At 27.1% G+C, this 25,816-nt stretch overlaps 2 protein-coding genes across 3 annotated transcripts; one reads left to right on the top strand and one right to left on the bottom strand.

The window, feature by feature from the left end:
- The first annotated feature begins 1,049 nt into the window (after positions 1-1,049).
- LOC105848315 (endosomal/lysosomal proton channel TMEM175) lies at positions 1,050-16,209 on the top strand. Its single transcript, XM_065815443.1, has 2 exons — positions 1,050-1,178; positions 13,431-16,209. The coding sequence occupies exon 2, from the start codon at positions 13,443-13,445 to the stop codon at positions 15,165-15,167; it is 1,725 nt and encodes a 574-aa protein (XP_065671515.1). The 5' UTR covers positions 1,050-1,178; positions 13,431-13,442; the 3' UTR covers positions 15,168-16,209.
- Positions 16,210-17,445: 1,236 nt separating this feature from the next.
- LOC136089405 (uncharacterized) lies at positions 17,446-22,707 on the bottom strand. 2 transcript variants are annotated; one of them, XM_065815374.1, is made up of 8 exons: positions 19,658-22,707; positions 19,043-19,136; positions 18,812-18,938; positions 18,602-18,735; positions 18,254-18,385; positions 18,119-18,165; positions 17,759-17,918; positions 17,446-17,612 (listed from the first exon to the last, which is right to left on the bottom strand). In XM_065815374.1, the coding sequence occupies exon 1, from the start codon at positions 21,998-22,000 to the stop codon at positions 20,843-20,845; it is 1,158 nt and encodes a 385-aa protein (XP_065671446.1). In that variant the 5' UTR covers positions 22,001-22,707; the 3' UTR covers positions 17,446-17,612; positions 17,759-17,918; positions 18,119-18,165; positions 18,254-18,385; positions 18,602-18,735; positions 18,812-18,938; positions 19,043-19,136; positions 19,658-20,842. The 2 variants fall into 2 exon arrangements, with proteins under 2 accessions (XP_065671446.1, XP_065671445.1); XM_065815373.1 differs by having other exon boundaries at positions 18,316-18,385.
- Positions 22,708-25,816: the final 3,109 nt, after the last annotated feature.

The following is a 25,816-nucleotide window of genomic DNA, read 5'->3' as shown; positions in this document are numbered from 1 at the left end:
GTTTTTTCTCTAATTAGAAATGGCTACACATCATGACGTCGTAGTAATACGGTTTCAGTTTTTAAATCAAAATTATACATCGACCTTTATAGAAATCGATGATTCATACATAGATGAGCAACTTATTTAAACGGTCCTAAAACCAGTGTAAAGTTTTTGAATTACCGTGTTAAAAGTTTTTTTGCACAATTTTTTTTAACAGTTTAAACTTTTCTTTGCAGTTTTAACGTTTAAGTTGTAAATAGTTTTACGGCCATTCACAAAGAGACACAAAAGGTGTCTCTTTACGGCCATTATCAAAAAAGCATGATTCATGAAAGTTCTCCGTATATGCAGTGGATTTTCATTTTTCATTTTCACTACGTATACGGTGTATTTTAAAAGTTTTAACTTAAAATATATTAAACATGACATTAATACATTCAGTTAAATGTTATAAAATATGCAAGTGCAGTAATATATTAAAATATGTTTTGTAATCGAACATTTTGCTTCGTCCCTGAAAGTAAGGCGTGTGATATATTTCTCTGCGAATCTTTTGTTTTAGAGTTGCAGGACCCTGTAACTACAAAACAAAGACTTTATAGAGAAACAAGTTGTTTGCAGTACTTGCGGAGACATTGAGACAATTTTATATTTCTTCTTACTCTACAGGGTTGCCAGAAGGTTGCAATAAAAATGTATAACTGAATTTTTAACGGTGCCATAGATGAAAGTCTTTATTAGAAGGTTATAAGAAAATCAAAACAAAACAAAAAAAGTTAAAATGATTTATTGAAATATGAAAGTAATAATACAAAATAATAATTGTCTTTTAAATTTTGTATTTAAAAGACAAAATAAAACCTACAATAACGTGCTATGAAATCTATAAGAAGAACTATTTATTATTTAATATTCTGTTACTTATATAAAAATTTACTTGAGATTCCTAATTTTTATTATTTAAGAATAGCATTTTATAAACTATATTTAGTTAATTTTTACTGATGTATTATTAATATTTATTTTTCGATGACAAAATACTTAACAAAATGCAATCATCAGCATATAATCATCAAAACATTTTGTAAATTTTCGATAGTTGTTTAAGTTATAGTAATTATAAATTTATTGTTTCAAATTCACCCGTGCAATGAGGACAAATGGAAACCGTGCAATGAGGACAAATGAAAACCGTAAGGTTCTTTTTTAACAACTTTGTTTTGTTGTTATATCATATCAATTTGAAGTTGTCGCGATACTAAACTCTCAACCATTTGTTTGAAAAAATCGAACAACAAATGAGTTTTATTGAAAATTAATTGCGATGATTTTTATTAAAACAGCAAAAAATTTTAAACATTTTGGACTTAATGTCTTTTTTTTAAGAAAACATTTATTTGTTTCTTAAATATTGGATCTTGAACTTTGGCCCATTTTGTAAAAATACTTTTACATCGAGTACTATTTTATGTGGAAAAATTTGCAACGTAAATATGGCCGCAATATTGTGTAAATTTTTACGATTAAAACCCTCTCTAGTCCCGTTCGATGATAGTTTTGGCTTCAAAAATCATTCTTTGAATCAAACTATCTCAAAAATATCGAATCCCTGGCTAACTATTCGAAAAGTCTGGAATTCAGATAAAGCTGAAACATGGCAGTGAGCAGAAGGCCAACATACCCATCGAAGTCAAAAAAGGTAGACCATTTGAAAGGAAAATAATTGGAATAATTTTTAGTTCTTTTTTAAATGTTTTCAGCGTAAATATTTCTATTATTAAAAAAATAAGGATTGAAAGTTGCTTTCTTTTTGTGAGGCTTTTTTGCGACTTTGATGAGAAAAATGCCCACAAATTCAAGAATATCTACAGACCCTAAGAGTTTTGGTTTAAACCACTGCTGTATTTTTTATGGGCAAGGAAAATTTAGAACCTTTTATGTATATATCTTTATATGCAAATAGTATCAGTTGCCTAGCTACCGCAAGGCCAGTGTAAGCAAAACTTACGGTCCCTCAAGCAGCTGGGCTCAGGGCCTTAAGGTTTAGGATACCTAAGATATGTTTAAAGAGTTTGCTTTTTTGTTTTGTTTCAGAAAAATTATTGTTCCGGAGAAACAGAAATTGGCACCTTGGACACGTATGCCTGTTGGCCAAAAATACTTTGTTACGCCACTGTGTAATATTAGTATAACCCGAGATAACACGTAGTACCGATTTATAATTAAATTAAGAAATAAAAATTGTAGTGCTTGGAGTCTGAAAACAAAAATACCATGAAGCATTGAAGCATTTACCATCTCTAACCCAAATGTGAGGTTTAAACACTAATTTGGATAACAAATTAGTAATTTTTATTTTTTTACTTTCTTACATAGATTCAAGTCAACATGTTTTGAAATTCATTTAGAAATTGTTTAGTGTTCAAAAGTTATGATTTTGTAAAGTTTACACCCTCACCAAATGAGGTGGTTGTTTCAATCGTTTTCTAAACATTCTAATGCGATATAAGCAAGAACATGCTTTAGTTTGGCACTTAAGTATATTCTTGATTAAATCCCAATATAACATTATAACATATTAAAGAAATAGGACACTATCAAGAAAGTGTTCCATCAAGTATATATACTAAGATAGATGTACTATTGAATATAAAAATTATGCTAAGTTCTTTAGATTTAACGTACCGAGGTTGGTATAGGGGTTTATCCTCCTCCTTCGGCTAATTGCCATATAGAGGCCACATACCAAGGCCCGCGAAGGCAAGTTCAGCTCATCAAACAGCATTATAACCTGACCAAGAGTAATTGAATTTAAGAAGAACGAAGTATATTAGAGTAATAAAGTAATATTATATACGAGTTGTTTTAATTTTTTTATTTTTTATATTTTATATATATTTTCGCAACTAAAATTTTTACACATCATAATATAAGCAAAATATGCTTACAAAATATAACCAAATAATGCTAAAATACATGTAACAAAAAAAAAAAAAGTAATAACATTCAGTTAAGAAAAATAAAAAATTTTAATGTAGGAAGCATTAGCTGAATATATTATGAAAGACTTCATAAGATAGATTATGTTACACATGACAGTTAAATTGCTGTTAGTTTTTCAATTTCAACCAAAACCATTGCTTTTTCATAATTATTTTAATATTACATCTCAAAATTTATGTTATTAGACATCATTATTAGACATTATAAAATTTGTTACTCTCACGCTAATGACATGGAAGGGATGTAAACATTTACTAATGGAAGGGATGTAAACATTTGCTATGGAAGGGATGTAAACATTTAAGAGTTTTATTGTTCCAAGACTCCAATTATCGTAATTTTTTTGCAATGTTTTTATTTTTTAGTTTGCTTCAAGTTGTAACATAAAGTTAAGTTCTTAAATAAAAACAGAGTGGGCCTAATTTTAAATATGTGATTGGAATCTGGTTGTTTAAATATTGTGGTTTGCATTTTTGTTATTTTTTTTTCACTTTTTAATTTTGAAAATTTAAAGTAAAAAAATTAACAAAAATTTACTGAAAAAAAAAGTTAAACTTATGTAATTTTATTATATAGAACACTTTTCTTCACAGTCAACCATATAATTTTAAATTATAAAATGCATTTTTTTAACCACTCGACTGCATTCGCTATACTGAGCAACTGATGCGGTTATCAAAATGCATCCATTTTTTTATGTTAATTCTTTTATTTTTCAATTTTATTAATAAAATTAAATTTAATGTTATTTACATCACTTATTTAAAAGTGTGAAACTTAATTTGTATTAAAAGACTGTATGGTTTATTTTTCTTGCTTTGGAAGTAGCTCTGCATTTTGCAAATTTATTCAAAGTTTCGTATTTTTGCTTTTTCTATTCAACGTGGTTGTTGTTAAAAATCACTCAAATCGAAACGAAAGTTATTTCTGGAAAAGGCTAACTGGAATAATTGTTGTCTGGAAAGGACTAACTGACACTACTTCGTTTTAGACAAATGTTTTATGAATATATTTCTTAATTAATAAACAAACAAAAAGTAATCATTTTTTACCTCGGTTAGAGTGATTGTTAACAACAGCCACGCTGAATAAAAGAAGCAAAAAGCAGCAACATATAAACAATTATGCCCGGCTACTTTACGTCAAATTTTGATTAGGGCCACTAACCTATTTTCCATCGAAAGAGAAATAAATTCTAAAACAAGTAAATTAGAAAAATGCGTAAAATACTATTTTAATTGAATAAGATTTTATTTTTGATTTTCCATAGGGTGGGTTAGACACCAACGCTACAAAAAGAAGGTTATTAGAGTGCTCAGAACCTTAAGTAGAAGATTGAACGGCTTTCTTTACCATCGTTTTTTAGATTATATCTTATAAAAAGCAATAAATTGTTATATCGGATAAATAGTCTTCTATCAGATAGATTATATTAGATAGTTTACATGACTTTTTTTATAAATTATTGAAAACTGTTTAGTAGTCGATGTCTCTACGGATACGAAACATGTTTTATTGCGTCGAATTACCATTACAAAATATTTGATCGAAAAACGAAGTGCAAAGAAAAAAAACTGTAAAAAAAATGCGCTCTAACGGAACAGTGACTTAATCAATGTTTGCATGCATAGGTAGCAATCAGTAGCGTAGCAAGAAATTATGCCAGCCCTTTCCCCCACCCCCGCCAAAGTTTCGTTACAACCACTAATATATTTCTGCTTCATAAAAAATGAAATAAAAAATCAATGATTATTTAGGAGCCCTTGCCTTTATTAGCTCTTTGGCTCTAACGCTGCTAGGAGTTTGTCTCTACTCTACTTGTATACCAGCTTGTTGACATTTTTTTCATCTAATTATGATAAAACTCATGATACGTGTAAAAAGAATTCCTTTTACAATGCCCCACTACATACACTGCCCTCATACATCAGAGTAATACCAGAAGTATCACCCAGAAGTGCCCACAAACAGTCAACAGTTTTAAATACTCTACCTATCTCAAAATTTATACTTAGGCTACTGCTTTTGTAACCATCTAAAAACGCGCTAAAGTTTATTTTTGTACGTTTACTGCTAATTTTATCTAGGAAATCGATGTCATTCAAAAACACTTATTAAAACATTGTGCAAGTGATGAACTTACCAGATTTCTTGACAACCAAAAGTGTAACCATGTTGATTTTTTCAAGTTACGTAAAAACTTTCATTGTTAAACAGAAAAATTACAAAGAAGGGCATTATTTAATATCAAGTATCTTAATTTTTGTCCTAATATCGTACTTTTATCAATTGCGACAATTTCTAACAAAATGAAACAATTTTTTTTTTTTTAATTACTACTATTATAATTTTACCGTTTAAAATAATTGCAACTTTCGTATTTGTAAAATATACAAATGGCGGGGGCGAGAAGAAGACAAAATAGTCTTATCGCCAAGCCCCTTTCAGGACGCAATATTTCTGGAATGAATAGAAATTTCGAAAGACGTAACAAAAGCATCAATTTTCACAAGAATAAAAGATCAATATTATGTTATGTAACGTAAATATGTCGATTTAAAGCAAAGTTTCCTTGCTTATAAAGTTTTGAAAAACTTATTCTTAAGGTAAAAAGGGGTTTTTCTAACAAATAATACGTACGTAAGCAGAGGAGTGGGGGAAGGTTGTTAAAAGCATACAGGTGCGTACAAAAAGGGAGAGGGTTCTAAATCAGTGGTTTTACTGAGTACGTACTTTATGGACGCCCTTTTGATTTTTAAATCGTGAGCTCGCAAAGTATTACGTTTTTAGATAAACTCAAACATTTTTTTCAAAATATTTTTTACAATAATAGGGTATTCTATCTATTTATATTATCTTTTGTCGTTTCCAGGTTTGAGGATTTGCTTTACGTTATTTTTCTTTCTTGTTTCTGAGTCACTCATGATAATTAAACAGAATTTTCCGACAATATTTCAAAAAATTGTTCATTAATATTTAACTCAAATTAAACAAAACAATAACGTTAAGTATTTATCAATTACCTAGGCTTGTACTAAACTGACATCTTAAAGACATAGGCGCATAATGGTGATTGAATTTATTAAACTTGATTTGGCGCCTTATAAGAATTGAGTAGAAAATGAGTACTAGTCCTGGACTAGTTCTTTAAATCAACTTTAAATCTACTCTTTGGCAAAATATAATGAAAGAAAGATGGGCTAGTATTATTTTTGTAGAACATACAGAGATCGACATAAGTTAAAAGAAATTATTGAAAAAAGTGCAAATAACAAAAATGGACTAGTACTGCTCTTCTTCTCACCAATTCAATTACTTTTTGCAGTTTTTGCTAGATGTAAAAAGCCTTCTGTAAGATTAAAAAAAGAAGAAAAGATAAAATAGTTTAACTTTCCTAAGCAATCCTTTTAACTTTGAAGAGATGAAATCCTCTCCTTCCTTTGTGAATCCTTTGTGCAGTTATCTTGTGAAGTTCTTTGTTTTAACACAATCAAAATAATCTAAGAATTAGCTGTAATCAACATAATCAATATAATTATCATATATTAACATAATCAACATAAATAGATAGCAGCAAAATATTTTTATTACTACGTAGCTAAATTAAGATGCGTCAGCGCTGTCCCTCAAGTAGTTGATAAATAATAAATCAATCATCCCAATCCCTGCCATAAACGAAAATCTTTAGTTTTTGATAAAATTTAGAAACATTTAAAAAGAAGGATTAAACGTTCTTTTTGCAACAAGACTTGGATGTAACAAAATCAAATTTAAAAAATCCAGAGCACGTTACTGTTTTGACTCGATTTCTGGAATGAAAGTTAGAAGTTTTTATTTGCTTTGGGTCCTTTTTTGAAATAAATTTACGAAGCAGTTACATTTTTCAAACATATACCGGCTGTAAATTAATTTAAGAATACTTAGCTAGGAAAAAAGTCAATGTGACAAAACCCAAGAACTGTTCTACAATATACTAGAACTATAAAGTCTGATTCATTACTTTGAAGGTAAAAACCATGAAAAATCTTACAGTTTTTTTATAAAACTTACTACAGTTTGACTTTTTATTTAACGTATATATAGCAACTTTACAAGTCATTAAAAGTAACTACATCAAAAGAAAGTGTCATACTTTCTGTAATATAAATGTATAATATTTACACATGTTTTGATAAATTTTTGAATGCTTATGATAACAATCAAACTTCTATATTAAACTTATGTATTTTCAACTTAATGATATGCTAAATTAATTAAAAACTAATTCAAGTAAAAAAAAATTTTGCATTACAATGTTCTCTTGTTTAATGCTTAGTGCCGTGAGGTAACCATGAAGACCCATGGGTTAACAATAAAACGAATATGGTGCAACCAGACCCATCAAATTAATACATGAAGTAAGTTGAGATTGATGGAGGTGGTAGTTTTGTAAAGCTTTTTTAAATATATAAAATTTGAACATATTGTAGAAAAGAAAAAAAGAAAATATAGGTTTTCTTATTATAAAGATACATTTTTTTAAGCTTCAAACATCCTTGTAGTGAAAGTTTTAATTGGACACTAGCAGTGGATATAAAGCATGTAAATGTTTTTCTAAGGCTCAGCTACTTCAACATATTATTATACTTGGTGGGAAAAACTTAAATAGAGTTTTGAAAACTTAATTTTTCTAACAAATCAAGTTAGAGAAATTAGGAACTCAAGAAAGGAAGGGAGGGAGGGGGGCCGAGGTGGGAGAGCGGGAAAGGTGATTATATTTTATATACATATAATCAGATGATTTTCAGTGTTCATTTGAAAAAATGAAACTCTCCGCAGTAAATTAAAACTATTTTCCATATCTCTTTCTGCGATGTTTTTCTGATAAAGCTAAAAAGTTTTTGGTATTTAACAAATAATGGAATTGCATTTAGCTCTTTAAAACTAATAGACTATTTAAACATTTAATATTCTTAGTCAGATCAACTCTTATTTTTGTTTGAAAGCGGTAATACAAACCTAGAATCTACAGGTCACTGAAGCATGAAGAAGTTAATGAAAGTTAATGTAGACATTTCCTAGACAACATTTGCTTATGAAAGAATTTATTAAAACCTCCTATTTTCTTTATTGTTGCTTTTAAAATGTTCAATGCAGTCAGACAAAAATAATTTAAGAATGACCTCCTACAGGATGTTATTTGTTTTTTTGAGAGAACTAACAAAGTTTTCGGACTTTCAATTACACCTGATGAAAGGATATTATAAACAAACAGACATATAAGCATGAAATTACTTAGAAAAAACTTTTTCTCAATCTACTAAAAATAACTTCTGAACGTTTTGGGTTTAGGAGCAAACAATCTTCATAATATATATATATATATATATATATATATATATATATATATATATATATATATATATATATATATATATATATATATATATTTATATATATATATATATATATATATATATATATATATGTATATATATATATATACTATATATATATATATATATATATATATATATATATATATATATATATATATATATATGTATATATATATATATATATATGTATATATATATATATATATGTATATACATATATATATATATATATATATATATATATATATATATATATATATATATATATATATATATATATATATATATATATATATATGTACATATTTATTCTTATTAGATATATACTTTATATATAATTCTAATACATTTAGCAACTTTCATGGAGATATTATTGTTTATTATTTCCAGTATGAGTTTTCGTCTACAAGAACTCCGAGAATTTTTTCTCCGAGAGTTTTTTCTTTTTAGTATTGTATTATCAATAAAGAGGCCGAGCATCGTATTTGGCTAACATTTTTATCTGGGTATTATATGATGTATATATATAGAAACAATTTTAATCTTTACAAATACTGTTTTTATAAAATCTACATTTCAGCAACTCCATACTCAGGCTACTTTGACTGCATTTGTTTACTCACTATAGTTTGGAAATACATTTAACTCTAATTCTTTTAAACTTGAAAAATGAGATTTCATTTATTAAAAATTTTTTTTTTGAGCCACACAATTTAAAATAAAATTAAGATTAAAATTAATAAATGTATTCGGTCTACTTTTACATTAAACCTTGTTGCTATCAGATAGATAGTATTGGAGTCTTAAATTTACCGTCACTTCAACTGTTTATAATTCCTCGCTCTGGAATGGTAGCCATAGTTATTTCAAAAAGCTTTTACCTGTGAATGATTGTTATTGCAAAAAGATCAAAATTTTATCAATCCATTAAATAGTGTCATATGCCCAGCTAGCACATTAAAATCGCATTTTTCAAATAGGAGGTTTACTATGGGGGTTTACATTTTTCAAATAGGGGGTTTACTGTGCACTGAGTTCCAACTGTATATTTGTCATTGCTCTAACTCACAAGTTGAAAAATTGTTGAAAACACCAAAATAATAATTTCATAAAAATTAAAGTTTTAATAAAAAACAAAACAAAAATAAAAAGCTAACATAAATCTTTTGCACAATGTTTGGAATATAAACTTTTTATTAAATTTATTTTTTAAAGAAACTAACTTTAGGAACTTAAATATGATTCAATATATGAATTAAACGTTATGTAATACGTTCTAAAAATATTCTGTAGCCTATAATCTTAGAGTTTGTTGCATTACTAGAGAGTCTGCTGAATTTATGTTTGAATTTGAATTCATTTGATACTTGATATCTGGAATTCATTTGATGTGTGAATTTATTTAATGTTTTGCTGTGAATTATATGGATTGACATTTTTTAGCTTCAAAAGGTGTTTTTATTTTTTTTTAATTTTTCCAATATATTGCGTCATCGGAATGACAATCTTTACAATCTGGTTAGTTGATTCTTCAATCATGTGTTGACATAAGAAGGTAGTTAAAATGTGCACGCAAAAGTTAAAATATTTAGTTTGATTAATTGATTCTTTAATTAATAAGTTGATTTTTATCAATAAAAAGTCGCTGATTTGTTATCAGATTTTTTTTTTTAGTATTTCTCTTTTAATTTCTTCCGGGAAATAGAACATTACTTTTAGAAAAGAGCAGTGTTCAATTTTCATTTCTCTACCTTAGTATAATTACTCTAAACCAAAGAAATAGGTTTTTTAAAAAATTTTAAAAATCTATTTCTCTAGTTCTAAAAAAAATCTAGTTCTCTATTTTAATTTTATTTTAAAAATAGACTTTGAACCGGATAACAAAATATGTCAAAGAAAAAAAAAAAAAAAACAATAACAATTAATAAAAATTTGAAACTTTACATGAAAATAAACTTTTTAAAGTAAAACAAGTAAGGTTTATTTCTTTTTTGCTGTTATATATGCTTTTTGTTGTTGTTGTCGTTGTTGTTGTTTTTCAAGTTGTTGCCATTAATAGAATTTTTTTATATATTTTACATATTTTTAAAAAAGTTATCTATTAATGGCTACACATTTTTTACATACTTTTCATTTCTTGTGGTGACAGTAATATTTAGGATAAAATAAATTCAACTCTATTAACCTAAATAAATTTGAAAGTTATAATGGAAAAATTTCATTTACTTTATGCTTAAGCAGTCAAGTTAAAATTTCCATAAACAAAATTACGTAAATATATATATTTTGTATTAAAGTTAATCATAAAACGTTGATATGAAACAAGTTCGGTGTTTGTAAAACATATATTATAAATAAAATTTCAATGAGAATTTTTATTAATTTAATGATAACTATTGATAATTATCGATAATGAGAATTATCGATTGTTTATTTTCAAACTTATTTTAGTCGATAGATTTAATTTTATCCTAAAAATTACAGTTTCCACAAGAAATGTGAAAAAGATTTTTTTTTAATTTCTTAAAAAAAGAGAGAAAATGATCTACAAATGGCGACAACTTTAAAAACAACAACAAAACAAAAACAACAACAGCAACAACAACAAAAAAAAAAAAAACTTTTGAAACACCAAAAACTTTAAAGGTTGGATTATATCTTTCTCAAATCTTCTGTCTGCAACCATGCAACTCCCAAAACGTTGTTAGTTTTATAATAAACATTTTCGTAGACGTTTAAAGTGCGCCAGAACAAAAAAAAAAAAAAAAAGAGCAAAATTTTTTCTTATTTTAAAATGAAAATAACAATTATGAACAGCTTCATTTCTAAATAATTTATTTTGAAATTCTTTTGTTGCGTTACATTTATTACGACTTCTTTAAATATTACGTAATCCTCCCCCAATATTAAAAGCTCGAATAAACATTTTAAAAGATCTATTTTTACACTTTGAATGATTTTTTATTAGTCAAAAAGGTTGCGCTAATGTACTATTTTAGTTTGATAGTCGTTTGCTGTTCGAAGAGAAGAAAAAAAAAAAAAAAGATGGAAAGCTAGAAGCGATATCTTACCTTATTTAAACCTAGTTTTTATTTTATGTTTTTTTACTTTATTTTCATTAAGTCTCGCGGTTTGTAATAGAAAGTTGCGAGGGACGAGAAGAGGTCGAAAAAACGGGGGAAAAGATAATTTTTTCATTTTTTATTTATCATACACACAACAATAAAAAAAGATAATTGGCCTTTATAAAGAAAGCCTGATGATAGTTTCAAGACTAAAGAACTAGGTATTATAGCTTACAAGGTAACTGACCATTAGTAATAATAATAATAACAATAACAATAATAGTAATAATAATAATAATAATAATATATATATTTATATATATATATATATATATATATATATATATATATATATATATATATATATATATATATATATATATATATATATATATATATATATATATAATATTTATTTTACAAATAATGGCGCTATATTTTATGTATTTTCTAATTACATTTTGTGTATTTACATAATATATGTATATTTTATTTACTTAGTTTTTAAATTTTGTAGTGATGAAATACTGCACATTTGTATTTTCAAATGTTTTAAAATACTTTCTATTTATAATATTTATATTTGTAACATGAGTATTAAAAAATTTATCTTATTTAATTCAATAGTTGAAGATAACAATTTACAATATATAAATTAAATATATAACTATAATATATAGAATATGGTTATAATATATAATACTTAAACAATTAAACTTTCCTAGTGGAACCTCAAAACTTAGAAAAAATACTAGAAATGTTTCTTTTTTATGTATAGAGTCGCAAGGTATATAAATATTTAAACATACGCGCATGGTTCATATATTTGAATATTGGTAAAATTTCTCACGAACTGTACTTCACAAAAAGAAACGATACTTAATGCTTTTAAAAGAAATGTTTAAAATGCTTAGAAATGTTAAAATACTTCTTAAGTAAGGTTAAATTTTTTGTTTTTGTTGTTTTTTTGTTTACTCACCTCCTCAAGGCCGAGAAGGCCATTACAGACGATGAGGCTACTTATTTGTGGTTATAACCCTCTCTCAACTCTATAACTCCGAAACATGAATCTTGACGAACAATGTCGCTGCACAGTGGGACAGAGTGTGCCAAAATACCTAAAAATCAATGTCGGTATTACACAGTGAAAATTTGTGATAATGGTGAAGAATGTTCATTAGAGGAAATATCTAGTTAAAAAAACATTAAATATTAATTTGAGCGTAATTTTATGCGGTTATTTACACGTTAATTTAACATGTGTTCCAAAACGCTGTTTTGCATTTTTTTATTTATCAACTTTCTTACGCTACTATTATTTTAAATTAACTTTATTTAATTTCATTTTTAAATATATTATTTTAATTAACAATGTTTTTTTCGCTCAGACTTTATGCTTCGAAAATAGACAGTTTTTGATATTTTTTTTTTGCTACTAACCTTTACTATTAGGTATCAGATAAACTATCCTCCAATATCGTCCAAACATGTAAATAGCAATAAAAAAAGTTATAACAAAAGATTGGTAAAAAAACATGAAAAAAAGATGTTTTGTACACAAAAATACCGACAAAACCTTTCATTACTGTTATAATATATAAGTTCTTAAATATAAATCTAAAAAAGTTATTTTATGACAAATACATGCATTGAAAAGTAATATTTTTAATATTTACACAGATAAAAGTTGTCTTGTCCATTAAAAATATTTCGTATTTTTCACCAAAGTTTAATTTTTTTAATACTTCTTTTTATATTATATAATTACATGTTTATTACTTTATCTACGCATTTTATATATAAATATAGCTATTCAAATAAAAAAAAACTACGAAAATAATTTTGGCACAAAAAACTCAATTTTGTCCCACTGCGCGCTGCGCGGAGAAACGATTTGAGCGCGGTACTACCAGGAACGTGGTAGGATCTAACAATGGGTAAATAACAATTATGAAAAATTCTTTTATATATCGTATAATATAAGTTATTCTTATTTTAGCTTTCATAAAAAATGTCTGATTTAAAAAAAGACATCGGAGTTTCCACCGATAATACTGAAATTATGACAGCCGATAAAAAAAAAGCGGATTATTTTCACGAAAACCTTACAAAAATGGTCTCAGATAATCGGCAACTTGGAGATATTGTTTCTTCAGACCGCATGCTTGGCTACACAGATTCCATAATGGCAACGTGTGCAACATTTCTAGTCATTCCGATAAAAAAGATACACACTACAAACGCTAACCAAACACTTGCTTTATCAAGTTTTATTGATGATATGCAAGCGGAGTTTATTATGTTTTTTTTGGGATTTGCCGTTGTACTAACCATTTGGGAAAACATCAACGTAAGGACAATGGTGGTAAAGCGTGTAGATGATTATGTTTTGACTTTTGTTATTTTGGAAATGTTAGCTACCACTGTTCTCCCATTTTCTTTGGCTCTTCAAGGCAATTATCCATCCGAAAAAGTATCAATAATTTTAACATGTTGCGTTTTGGGATTTATTCAAATATTAGACATACTACTCATCTGTTATGCAATTGAAACACCGAGAACCCTTCATATAGAAATACAAACGTGGTCAAAAACAGAACTTCGTAGGTTTCGGAATATAGTTCTCATCAGACCTTTGTTAAGTCTAGTTTTAGTTGTTATTGGAGGTGTTCTTTGTTTAGTTCATTACGCGGTCTCTTGGGGATTTATTGCTATTTTAACTTTGATGCCAACTATTCGTAATTTATTTTTGTATGTTCGTCGACGAATGAAAACTTCTAAAAAAATGGAAAAATATGAGTTTTATTTCTTCTTTTCAAAAGGAAACATACCCAACGAGCGCATTGAGGTAATGAGTGATGCAGCAGTCGCAGTCATAGCATGCCTTCTAATTCTGGATATAACAACGGATGAGTTTCCACCTTCCAATATAGTGTCTGAAAAGGGTTTAAAACATGTGCTGGAAAATATGAAGTCTGAGTTTTACACGTTTCTTGCAACATTTGCTATGGTTTCTACACTTTGGTATGTTAATCACTGCGTGTTACATTTATTTCGTACCATAAATACTGTAGCGCTGTATTTGCAGAAATTCTTTCTTGCGTTTTCGTGCTTATGTCCTTTAGCCGGAAATATGATTTTAAAATACGGAGCTAAAGGTAACGCAAGTTCAATAACTAGTATTCGTTATGCTGGATTGATAGTTTTTTGCGCTAGCATGGCAAACTTTTTTCTATTTTTCTACGGGTTTTTAACTCAAGAAAAATATTGGTTTGAATGGGCAAAATGTGATCGCAGCTTTAAAGCTATGCCTCGGCAATGTTTGTATATTGTTTTCAAGACATTAAATGTACCTTTTTGGTCTTTGCTGTGTACATTAGGGAGCTTAGGCTCCCCTAAATTTTCTTTTTTTGTGTTGTGTACATGTTTTATTGCATCTCCGTTAACGTTTTTTTTTGCAAAACTAGCATTTATGAATCATATTGGTAAAAATAATCAACCGAGTGATAATAACATAAATGTGTATTTAAATAGCCGCATGAGCAATATTAATAAAAATGAAGAAAAAAAACAAAAAATTACTAAAAGATTTGAAGAAAGAGAAATTGGAGATATAATTTACGATAAATGTATTCAGAGCAGTGTAAACAATAATTTATTGTTGAAAGATTTGTACGTTGTTCAAAATAATGCCGCGTTGATATCCTACAAAACGAACGTTAACTGTTATTTGTAACACTTTAGTCTCATTGTGTATTGTATGCATTTGAAATGAATAGAAAAAGGTTTGAATACTTTTATTATTTTCAATGTAAGGTTCCTCGCAAGAGCAATCAAAAATGGGAAACTAGGCTAATAATACATGAAACAATACATGAAACAATAAAAACTGCACAGATAATAAAATAACCAAAGTCACACAGAGAAAAAAAAATATGTAATTGGAAGATGTGGTGTATTTAATGCTTCATTGAGCTTTTTTTTTATTGATATGATTTTACATACATCCTATTTGCTAATGACTGTAAAGTGTAATATGCTTACACAGACTCTATGGTGATAGAGATTTAACTGATATCCAAAAATGTACCCTAAACATGAAATAAAAAGTAAAAAATACAGTTTATTTATACACAAATCGAATTTTTAGCTTAGGACATTATATGATACAGAGAGATTGTATTGTTTTAAAATAAATAATCAATTAGTTAAAGAAAATTTCAAGAGCATCTGTTTTTCTTTACATTAAAACTTTTAAAGTTTGTAGGCAACTTGATATTATTATATAAAAACTATTAGAATCACTTATAATATTATATGCAGTTATGTTATTTATGCAATGTTACGAATGAACGTTTATTTTTATATTCTAACTTAGCCATGCTTTTTTAGAAAAAATATTGTAAATATTTATCACATAAAATGAAAATGTTAGGTACCTTTTCTGTTACGGGAATGTGCATTTAATTTGAATTATAATAAAAAAAGTTTCAAACTTTTTATGTTAAACAATTTATGTTTGATATGAATGTTTTTTTTTTTTTTTTTTTTGAAAAGGTTGCTACGTTACATTTTTCTTTTAATATTTTAATTAAAATCATATTTTATTGTCTCAAATTTTTTTTTGATTTTAATGATTTATAACTTTTGGTCTTTCATGAATTAGACATATTTAAAAAAGTTTTTATATGTTATAATATTTCCGAAAATTAAATTTTGTTATATGTAGTTACGATATTATAGTGTTTGTATTAATTTATTTGTATATAACCAAACTCAAGCACGTGTGCTTTCACATGTTGAGCTTTCTTTTTAATAGTTTTTTTTTTTTATTTAACTTTGTTCTGAGCTTTAAACTTTAAGAAATTAAAATATTACATTTGGTCTTGTCAAAATATAAACTTGTAAAATTGATATTTTTTACCTTAGGTAAGTGAGGTATGACATTTTTTAAAACCACTTTCTTGTTAGTTTAACATCTCTTAAAGAAATACGATTTTTTTTTACTTTTGTTTTTTGTGGGAGGATATTCAGGGAGCGAGGTAAATGGAACCTGTAGACTGTGCCAAAACCACACAGATATTTAAAAGTAGTAGTAGTAGTTTCATTTATTTCGCCGTTAAGAATATATACAACGTACAAATATAACAAAAGGAAATGTCTGGAGCAAGAAGAAGGCATCAATTAGCCTTATCACCGAGCCCCATGACAATCGCATTTTACAATTCCGTAAAATATTAAAAAATCTTTACAAAACGTCAAGCATAAGAAGTTAAGAAACAAGAAAGTACTAAAAAATTCAAAGTAAACTTAATTAAGAAAGATATAAAATGTATAAACCCGCTAAAAAATGAGGCGTGGATTTGATGTTGATTAAATGTTTCTCGTCAACATTGATTCCATATTGATTTTTTGTCCAAAATGTTAGCCACTTATCAACGTTGATTTGGTGTTTACAAAAAACGTTGATCGAATGTTGCTTTTCAACGTTTAATCAAAAAACATTTATTCTGGTGATTCAACACTGATTTTTATAATAGCCGACGGCATTTTGATATCGCTTTTTGATGTATATATCAAAAAAATATATATCAACAATTTACGAACTATATATATTTATATATATATATTTAAACAACTTTAAAATGCATTCTACAAAATAGAGTGCTCAATGTTCTTAAAAGAACAGAGCAATTATAAATTAGTAGGAAACCACTTCACAAAATTTTTTTTCATTTAACACTGTGTTTCATCAATAGAAAGACTCATCAGAAATGCTCTTATCAATAAAAAAACTCATTATTTTTGATGTGTCTTCTACTAATTTATAATTTATATATATATATTATGTATGTATATATATAAAATATTTGAATATAAAATTTATGCATATTGCTCAAATCTTTATTTATTTTGTAAGAAACAGGATGTAAATAAAGGATTTAGCAAAAAATTTATTGATAGAGCAATTCAAAGCTAACTCAAAAGAATAATGAAAGAAAGTAGGCACTGCGTTAAGTAAGAAAGTTTTTTATTGAATTTTACCATAAAATTTACATTTTCAAACAATTTATTTAGCGTTTGCAGCATTATTCATTTTTAAAACTTTTCGATTGAGTCGTGTTCCTGATTGCGATAAAAATTTCGAAATGCCTGAGTGACATTCGCAAATTTTTCGCATCTAAATCAAAAATTCAAATCAAATTTGAAAAAAATCAAGCTGCAGAAATTATAGCAAACAGTTACATAAATGACTGACTGGGACAAACAAAATATATTTCCTGTAAAAAAAAAAAAATCTAAAAAAATGCATAAAACCATTCTTACCCACTATCATATGATACAGGGTGTATGTTTTAAAATTTATCTTCAATGAACCACCAGAACCATTAAAACAAGCCCCAGCGTCCTCGCTCATCAACAACTTTCCAAAAGCAAAAGCCGATTTATATGGAGTATTACCTCCACAACGACTAAGAGAACTCATCTTTTATTAAAAAAATAAAAATTACTTAAGGGTCAGAATACATATTATGTTCATTCTATATGAATGAAATTATCTTGATTTCAATACACGGATTTGTAAAATTGATTCTTGAATTACTTTTCTGATTTGATTCAAAATTTTGAAAATTTGTGGGGACTATATGTAATCCTTGATATTAAAATAAAAAGCAACAGTAGTACCTTTTTATCTATTTTTGCCATCCAACTCAACGCAACTTTTTGAAAATCTTAAAAAAAAAAATGTATTAAAATAAATAATATTATTATTATATATGTACAATATTTTTTAAAAAATTGTAAACCATGAAAAATTACCTAAATGGAAAAAATAAGTAAAACTTTGATTAACACATTGAAATGTACATTCTTAAATTTACCCTGGCAAGATAAATATCTTTCTCTGCTATCCTCTTTATCCAAAACACAATTTTTAGAGCCATTTTCTACCTAGGTGTAGATAAATTATACATACAAAAATTTAACAAAATTTTTAAACATTCTATAGTGATTTTTATTTAAACTTGTCAACAAACATATATTTATAAAATATTTGTCAACAAAATTATATTCAATAACATATAGTTCTAATTTCTATTAATTTTTTTACTGCACACACACACAGATTTTTATTAGAACAAAAGCAACATTAGGACTTTTTTTTACCAATATATTTGAAGACAACATCATTTTCCCTTGAGATAGATTAGTTTCTTTCGAGAAGTAAATGTTATTTTCAGCAACTGAAAAGCATGCTATTTCACTGTGCAAATGGGGAGTTGATATCGATTTAAAAACATCTATAATTCAGTAAAAAAAAAAGCATGTTTATTTTAACAAACCATTATTTTACTTTTACAAAAATAGTTAACCTACTATATTTGGAATCACATTAGATGTTCTTTGGCTATTTGAACTATCAAAATAATGTCTTCCGTATAGTCCTTCATCACCGACCACAATACCTTCATCACTTTCACAGAATGTCATTGCCGTATTTCTCCTTTAATATAAACTTTACTTTTTAAACAAAAAAAGTGCATGATTTGTGTAACTCTTCATTGCAAAATTTTTTATTTATTAAAAACTAATTTTAGTGAAACTTACTTTCGCTTTGTCCCTTTTTTCTCTGCGGTGTCAGTATCAATATTTGAAGTATCTGCTGCTTTTTTTAAGTGTGACTGAGCTTCTTCATAAAAATCTAAACACAAATCTATGTACGTAAAATCATTTATCAATATCTAATGAAAATGTAATTGAAATGTTTGCGGCAAAAGCAGGCCCTATGAGAACGGGGTGACTTTTAGTGTTTTTTAAAAACTAAAAAATTAATGAATTTTTTTAGTTTTTAAAAAACACTAAAAGTTTAAAAAAAAAACTAAAAGTTTAAAACAAAAACTAAAAACATTGTTAAAAAACCTTTTTTTTATAAAGACTCCAAAATAAAAATGTTTTTCTCAACGATTAAAAAAACTTTTTTTAATCGTTGGAAATCTTCTTTAAACATTCTAAAGACATTCAAAACATATAATTTAAACAAATGCCTGTTGGAATATTGGATTTAAAATAAGTAATATTAAATGAGAGAATAGTCATATTGTAAAGGGGGTCCCAAAATAAATTTGCACCAGCTAATGTTTATCCTCTCCAGTGCCCTGGTCAAAACATACAGTTCAGTATTTAATTCAATTATTTTACATTTTTTTATATTAATATGCAAACCTGTAGTGTATAAAATCCTAGCTGAGTATTTCTTCCAATAAGAGGTTGGTGCCTGCAAGGTTGTGACAGCTTTACAAATTGCAGCGGAACTTTTAAATGGTGGCCAGAAGCAATTCCCACCATTTTTCATTTAACTTGACATTTTAATATTCTGGTGCAATTTAATTTTAAACAATCTTATATAAGTTACAAAATAAAATTAAAAATACATTAAAGAATAAAAACAATGAACTTTGTAAAACGCTTTTTAGATTTATTAATTTAAAACACCAGCGTAAATATTTTATTATTTCTATAAACATACCAGGTATTTGTTTCACACAAAAAATTTATAAATTCAAATGCATTCAACTCACTTTAAAATTATTCAATAAACTATATATTTGACAAATTTATAACAAATTTTACAAAATGACACATGCACAGACATTCTTTAAAACTTGATGGGCTGCAAGTATAATCAAATTTTGTGTTTTTAATTCAAGAAATCAGTGATCATAAGGAATATCACAATGTCTAAGCAGAAAAAAAGCATAACCACCTTTTTGAACAGATATCATCAAGCCTTTTTTCAAAAGTTCTTTTTTTTCAGAAAAATTGTTTTTAGGTTAACTAATGAATTTACATAACAAACGTGTAAATAAGATGTTTCAGAACAATCAGGAAAAAACTTTCGAACTGAATGAGGATTTAGAGCCTTGCATTTTACAAAATCTACCAAAACCTCTTCTACTAAAATAAACCCTTTGTCGTCAATGAAATAAACTTTGCCTTGTAGATTTGATGTGATTTTATTTACCACTAGGACAGAAATTTCTTTACCATTCCTTTCTCTAAGAAAAATATCCAACTATTTTCTCTCATCTAGTTGATTCACTATATGGGCAACAGTCCTATGTGATTTTTGCACCATTTTTTTAATTTGACCCAAAAAGTTTTCAAAAAGAAAAGCTGATAGATGATCAAATCTCTCCCCAAAGTTAATACAATCATCAGCTAAATGAATCCTGGTATGAACATTGTATGTTACAAAGATCTCCCCATACAAAATTTGTACTTCTCTAACAAACCATATAAGCAACTGTTTAGCATATGCCACTTACAATTCATTTTTCACCATTTTATCAGAAAGCAGTATGCGCATAGCAATTGAAAGAGAAATAAATAAGTCATAGCTAGTTTTATTTATTTTTCCTTTTTAAAACAACAGGCCCAGCATAAAGCAGAAAGAATTGAAACTCTGTTGCTTTTCCACTTCTCAAGTTCATTTAAAGAATGTGGTCTACATTGAAAATTGGATGGTGTATAACTTTGTAAATTTATGAGTTCATTTGAAATACTGTCTTTAACAGATTGAATTATTCTAATACATTGGGGACTTTTACACCAGTTAATTAGAGGTTTTTTAACTACCCCAAGACATACAAGGTGCATATAGTCCAATGGAAATCCAGTTACCATTGGGAAACTTAACTGAACAAACAGAGAAAGACTTTCTAGTTGGTGACCTTCTTTTTTATACAAATTATTTTTAAAAGCCATGTCAGTACAAAGTAAAGCAGTTGTTTTCAATAATCTTACACCATCTTTTTGTGCGCCAACTGCAATACATCTTTCACAGCTATGGTAGCCACTATGCCCTATAATGCATTTAACAAATGCTCTTGCAGGCGCATCACAAACAAAAGCTTTAATAGTCACCTGCAGCTGTTTATACCCATTAATTTGCAATTTTTTCATTTCAAGAATAAAATCTTTAAAGTACTCATCCAAATTGTTTGGTTTTCCCTGACCATGCCAAATTGCAACAGCATGTGGTCTTTTTCTGTTAATTGTAATTAGTATAGGCCAAATGGAAGGGTTTTTACTATTGTACATAGGTGCACCATCAATACTTACAACTAGATCAAGCTTTTCCTTATTTCCAACTGTTGATATATAATAATCAATTGCACTTTCAACTCCAAGATATATATAATCGCCTCCACTGACATATAAAACATTAACTTTTTGAAGAGATTTTTGTAATGTCTGCCTGCATTTTGGTATAGATGGAGTAAATTTATTTAAGTGAAATAAAAGTGCATTTAAAGCATCATCTTTTATACAGTATTCTAATGACCACTCATATAAAAAATCTTTTGTTGAAGTTAGAGTATCAATACTACTGTATAAACTATTTTCAACAGCAATGTCGCCAACATCACCATAATTAGATTCAACTTTACTTAAACAAAATTTATTTTCAGGCGAAGTGATTGAAAACATCAATATATCGCTGTGCACACCTTTAGAAACTTTAAAATCTTTTGAATATCTGGATCTAGATGAACACAATTCCATCTACCAACAATATTGCACTCTACAAGGAGATATTTTATTCTTTTTTCAGTATCTTGTTTTTCTTTCATAAATTCTCTCATGTATGGGCTTCTGCCACATTTAAGCATTATTATCTTTATTTCATTACATCACAAAAAAAAACAAAAAAAAAAACAATAAACGAATTATTATTCTTATACAGAAAAAACCAATTTAAATTGCATTTTGTACTAAATGATTTAAGTTTGCAGTCAGAATTTATCAGGCAAATACTTGCATTCATAAACATTACTAATTTGCTATGATAATAGTAATGTTATTATAATAAGCATTAATAAGCCAAATTGCTGCTAAGTTGTGACTTTTATATGTTAAGTTGTTAAAATACTTATATTACGATGTTCTATTACCCTCAAATAGTTAAAGAACTACCCTAATTTCATTAGGATAACCTTTATTCAAGAACTGAAAATATAATTACTTAATAAAATATATGTTTTTCAATAAAGTTTATATTCATTTCATACCGTAATATAATTAAAATTTAAACAAACGTTTTATTACCACCAAAAATAACAAAAAAATTACTGTTAGTAAACGGCTCAATAAATTTGCTTTTTCTCAACAGAAAATCAACGAACGCTCTATGTTTGTAAATACGTTCATTTGCTGTTGATAATATTGCCGTTACTACAACATCCATCTATAGTTGATCGCCGTTGATAGCTAATGTCAACGCAAAATCAACGTTGATCAACATCAAACCAACGCTTCATTTTTTAGAGGGAATATATATGTGTATATACACATAAACACATACACATATATACATATTGTCTCGTATTGTCGTTTTTATAATAAAATGAATAAAGTTCATCCACAACAACATGAAATATATAAAAGTGTCAAAAATAAAATAAATATAAGATAATTTAGATTAAAGGAAACAAAAAAATAAAACTTTTTAAACTAAGAGACTAAATATTCATAAGTAAACATTTTTAAAGAAGTGTGATAAAGACATTGATATTCTTAATAATAATAGTTGATTTTCTTCTTATTTTTAGTTTTTTTGGTAGTTAGCATGTTCAAGTTGTTTAAGTTAATGTATCATTAAAAATTTGATTTGATAACTTAAAAAAGACTGGCAATATTTAGAATATTAAAATCCATATTTACTAAATAATATTTTAAATTGGCTTTGAATTACGGAAGTTTTTGTTTTTTAATATGAACAATTTGTTTAAAACTTTTTCATAAAAAAAGGTCCCCAAAGTGAATAGAATAAGAAAATGACTTTAAGATTAAATATTGCACTTACAAAAATTTTTCTGAAAATCTGGTGGGGTATTTATGACTTATTTTACTAAAATATTGATTAAATATTGTTGGAGATTGTTCGTTTTTTATTTTATGCATGAATTGTAAGACTAGGTATATATTAATTTTGTACGCGTTTAATGATCCAAGCTTACTTAGAAGTGTCTCGCAAGGCACATTTCTTGTTGCTCCAAATACAATTCCGCAAGCATTTTTTTGTTTCAAGGTATATATTAATTTATACTAGGTATATATTAATTTTGTACGCGTTTAATGACCCAAGCTTACTTAGAAGTGTCTCGCAAGGCACATTTCTTGTTGCTCCAAATACAATTCCGCAAGCATTTTTTTGTTTCAAGGTATATATTAATTTATACTAGGTATATATTAATTTTGTACGCGTTTAATGATCCAAGCTTACTTAGAAGTGTCTCGCAAGGCACATTTCTTGTTGCTCCAAATACAATTCCGCAAGCATTTTTTTGTTTCAAGGTATATATTAATTTATACTAGGTATATATTAATTTTGTACGCGTTTAATGATCCAAGCTTACTTAGAAGTGTCTCGCAAGGCACATTTCTTGTTGCTCCAAATACAATTCCGCAAGCATTTTTTTGTTTCAAATAAATTTTTTTCAACTTTGTGTAATTTGTGCAGGCCCATACAATATTTCTGTAAGTTAAATAACGATGTATAAAAGAAAAATATAAATTTTTTAAAGACCTAATGTTTAAGAACGGTTTTGCTTTATACATTATTGCAATATTTCTAGAAAGTTTTCTTTCCAGAGAGCTTATATGAGTCTTCCAAGATAAATTTTCATCTAAAATAACACCTAAGAAGTTTACAGATGTTTGTCTAATAATATTTATTTTATTTATTTTCAGATCAGGTAAATTTAGGGAAAGATTATCTGTTTTATTTTGTTTATGAAATAGTATATGCTTAAATTTTGTTACGTTAAGCGATAGTTTATTACATGTAAACCATTCGTTTACTTTGTTTAACTCTTCATTAACCACTGTAAAAAGCGTTTTAATATCCCTATGTGAAAAAAACAGGTTGGAGTCATTCGCAAATAAAATAAAATTTAATAAGTTTGATATAAAAGATAAATCATTTATATAAAGTGAAAATAATAGCAATCCTAAAATCGAGCCTTGAACCCCACTTGTCAATAGATTTTTTAGACGTTTTAACTGTTTCAAATCGTATTAACTGTTTTCTGCTTGATAAATATTCTTTAAACCATAGTAATTTATTGGGTTTTTTCCCCATAATTTTCAAGTTTTTTAAGAAGAATGACATGGTTGACGGTGTCAAGGCCTTAGACAAATCAATAAAAACTCCTAATGTCAAGCAATCATCATTGCAGGCATTTATTACATGGATTACATGCTCGGTCAAAGCGTGATCAGTTGATTGATTTTTTTTAAAATCAAATTGCTTGTTGAACAACATGTTGCTTACCGTTTAGTAGCTGTTAAGCCTATTATACATTATGCGTGCGAGTAACTTTGAAAAGCATGGCAGAACCAATTGGCCTGTAATTTAAAGTATTTGTATCATCATCAGATTTAAAATAGGTGAGACTCGTGCAATTTTTAATTTATCTGAAACAGTACCTGATTTAAAAAAAAATATCAAAAATGTGATATAGAGAGATATTTATAGACATAAATTGGTGATTCTGTCACCCATATTGTTATATTAATATTATATGATTATTATGTATTTATAGTTTTTTGGTATTAGAAGTATTTCAGGCCAATGTGTGACAAACACATATAACATATAGAATAACAATAAGCACATTACAGTATTTTTTATTTTTATAACATAAATGTGGGAAATAAGCTCAAATCGGTGATTCCGTCACGATGGAATTCAAAGTAGTACTATCTTTTAAAAAATTTTTTGGCAGATTATTTTTTTTATAATTTTTTGAATCGCCTATAATTTTTTTCCACGTCTTTGTAGTGTTTCCATTAGTTTTATCTAACAACTTTGAGTAATAAAGTTTTTTTTAGTTTTTTTTAGTTTTTTCAAATATATTTTTATAATATTTTTAGTTTGTTTCATTTTTATAAGTTTTTTATTAAGAACTTTTCATATAATTTTTTTTTCTTCGAGGATTTCAGTTGGTCCCTTAAACATTCAAGGACATAGGAGTGACTGGGTATTTATAACAATTTTTTTTTCAAAATACTTTTTGTAGAGAATCAAACCAGCCACTCTATAAAAAAATCCGTAATTTCACTAATTCCAAAACAAGAAGACCTTAATCGGTGCTGATTACAAAATAATCACAAAAGCGCAGGCCCTAAGACTTGCTAAAGTAATTGGGAAAATTATAGAACCAAATCAAACTCGCGGAATCCCAGGTAAAACAATATTCTCAAATTTACATTTAGTCCGTGATCTTATAGATTTTGCAGAATTTGAAAATCTACCTAGTTTTATTTTATCTGTAGACCAAGAAAAAGCGTTTGACAAAGTCGATCATGTTCTTCTTC

Source organism: Hydra vulgaris, chromosome 13 (genome assembly GCF_038396675.1).
Source record: "Hydra vulgaris chromosome 13, alternate assembly HydraT2T_AEP".
NCBI classification, from domain to species: Eukaryota; Metazoa; Cnidaria; class Hydrozoa; order Anthoathecata; family Hydridae; genus Hydra; species Hydra vulgaris.
This window is presented reverse-complemented; position numbering and strand designations above follow the sequence as displayed.

Excerpts from the sequence above, each read along its gene's own strand:
- LOC105848315 (XM_065815443.1), top strand. The coding sequence starts at position 13,443 with ATGTCTGATTTAAAAAAAGACATCGGAGTTTCCACCGATAATACTGAA.
- LOC136089405 (XM_065815374.1), bottom strand. The coding sequence starts at position 22,000 with ATGGAATTGTGTTCATCTAGATCCAGATATTCAAAAGATTTTAAAGTT.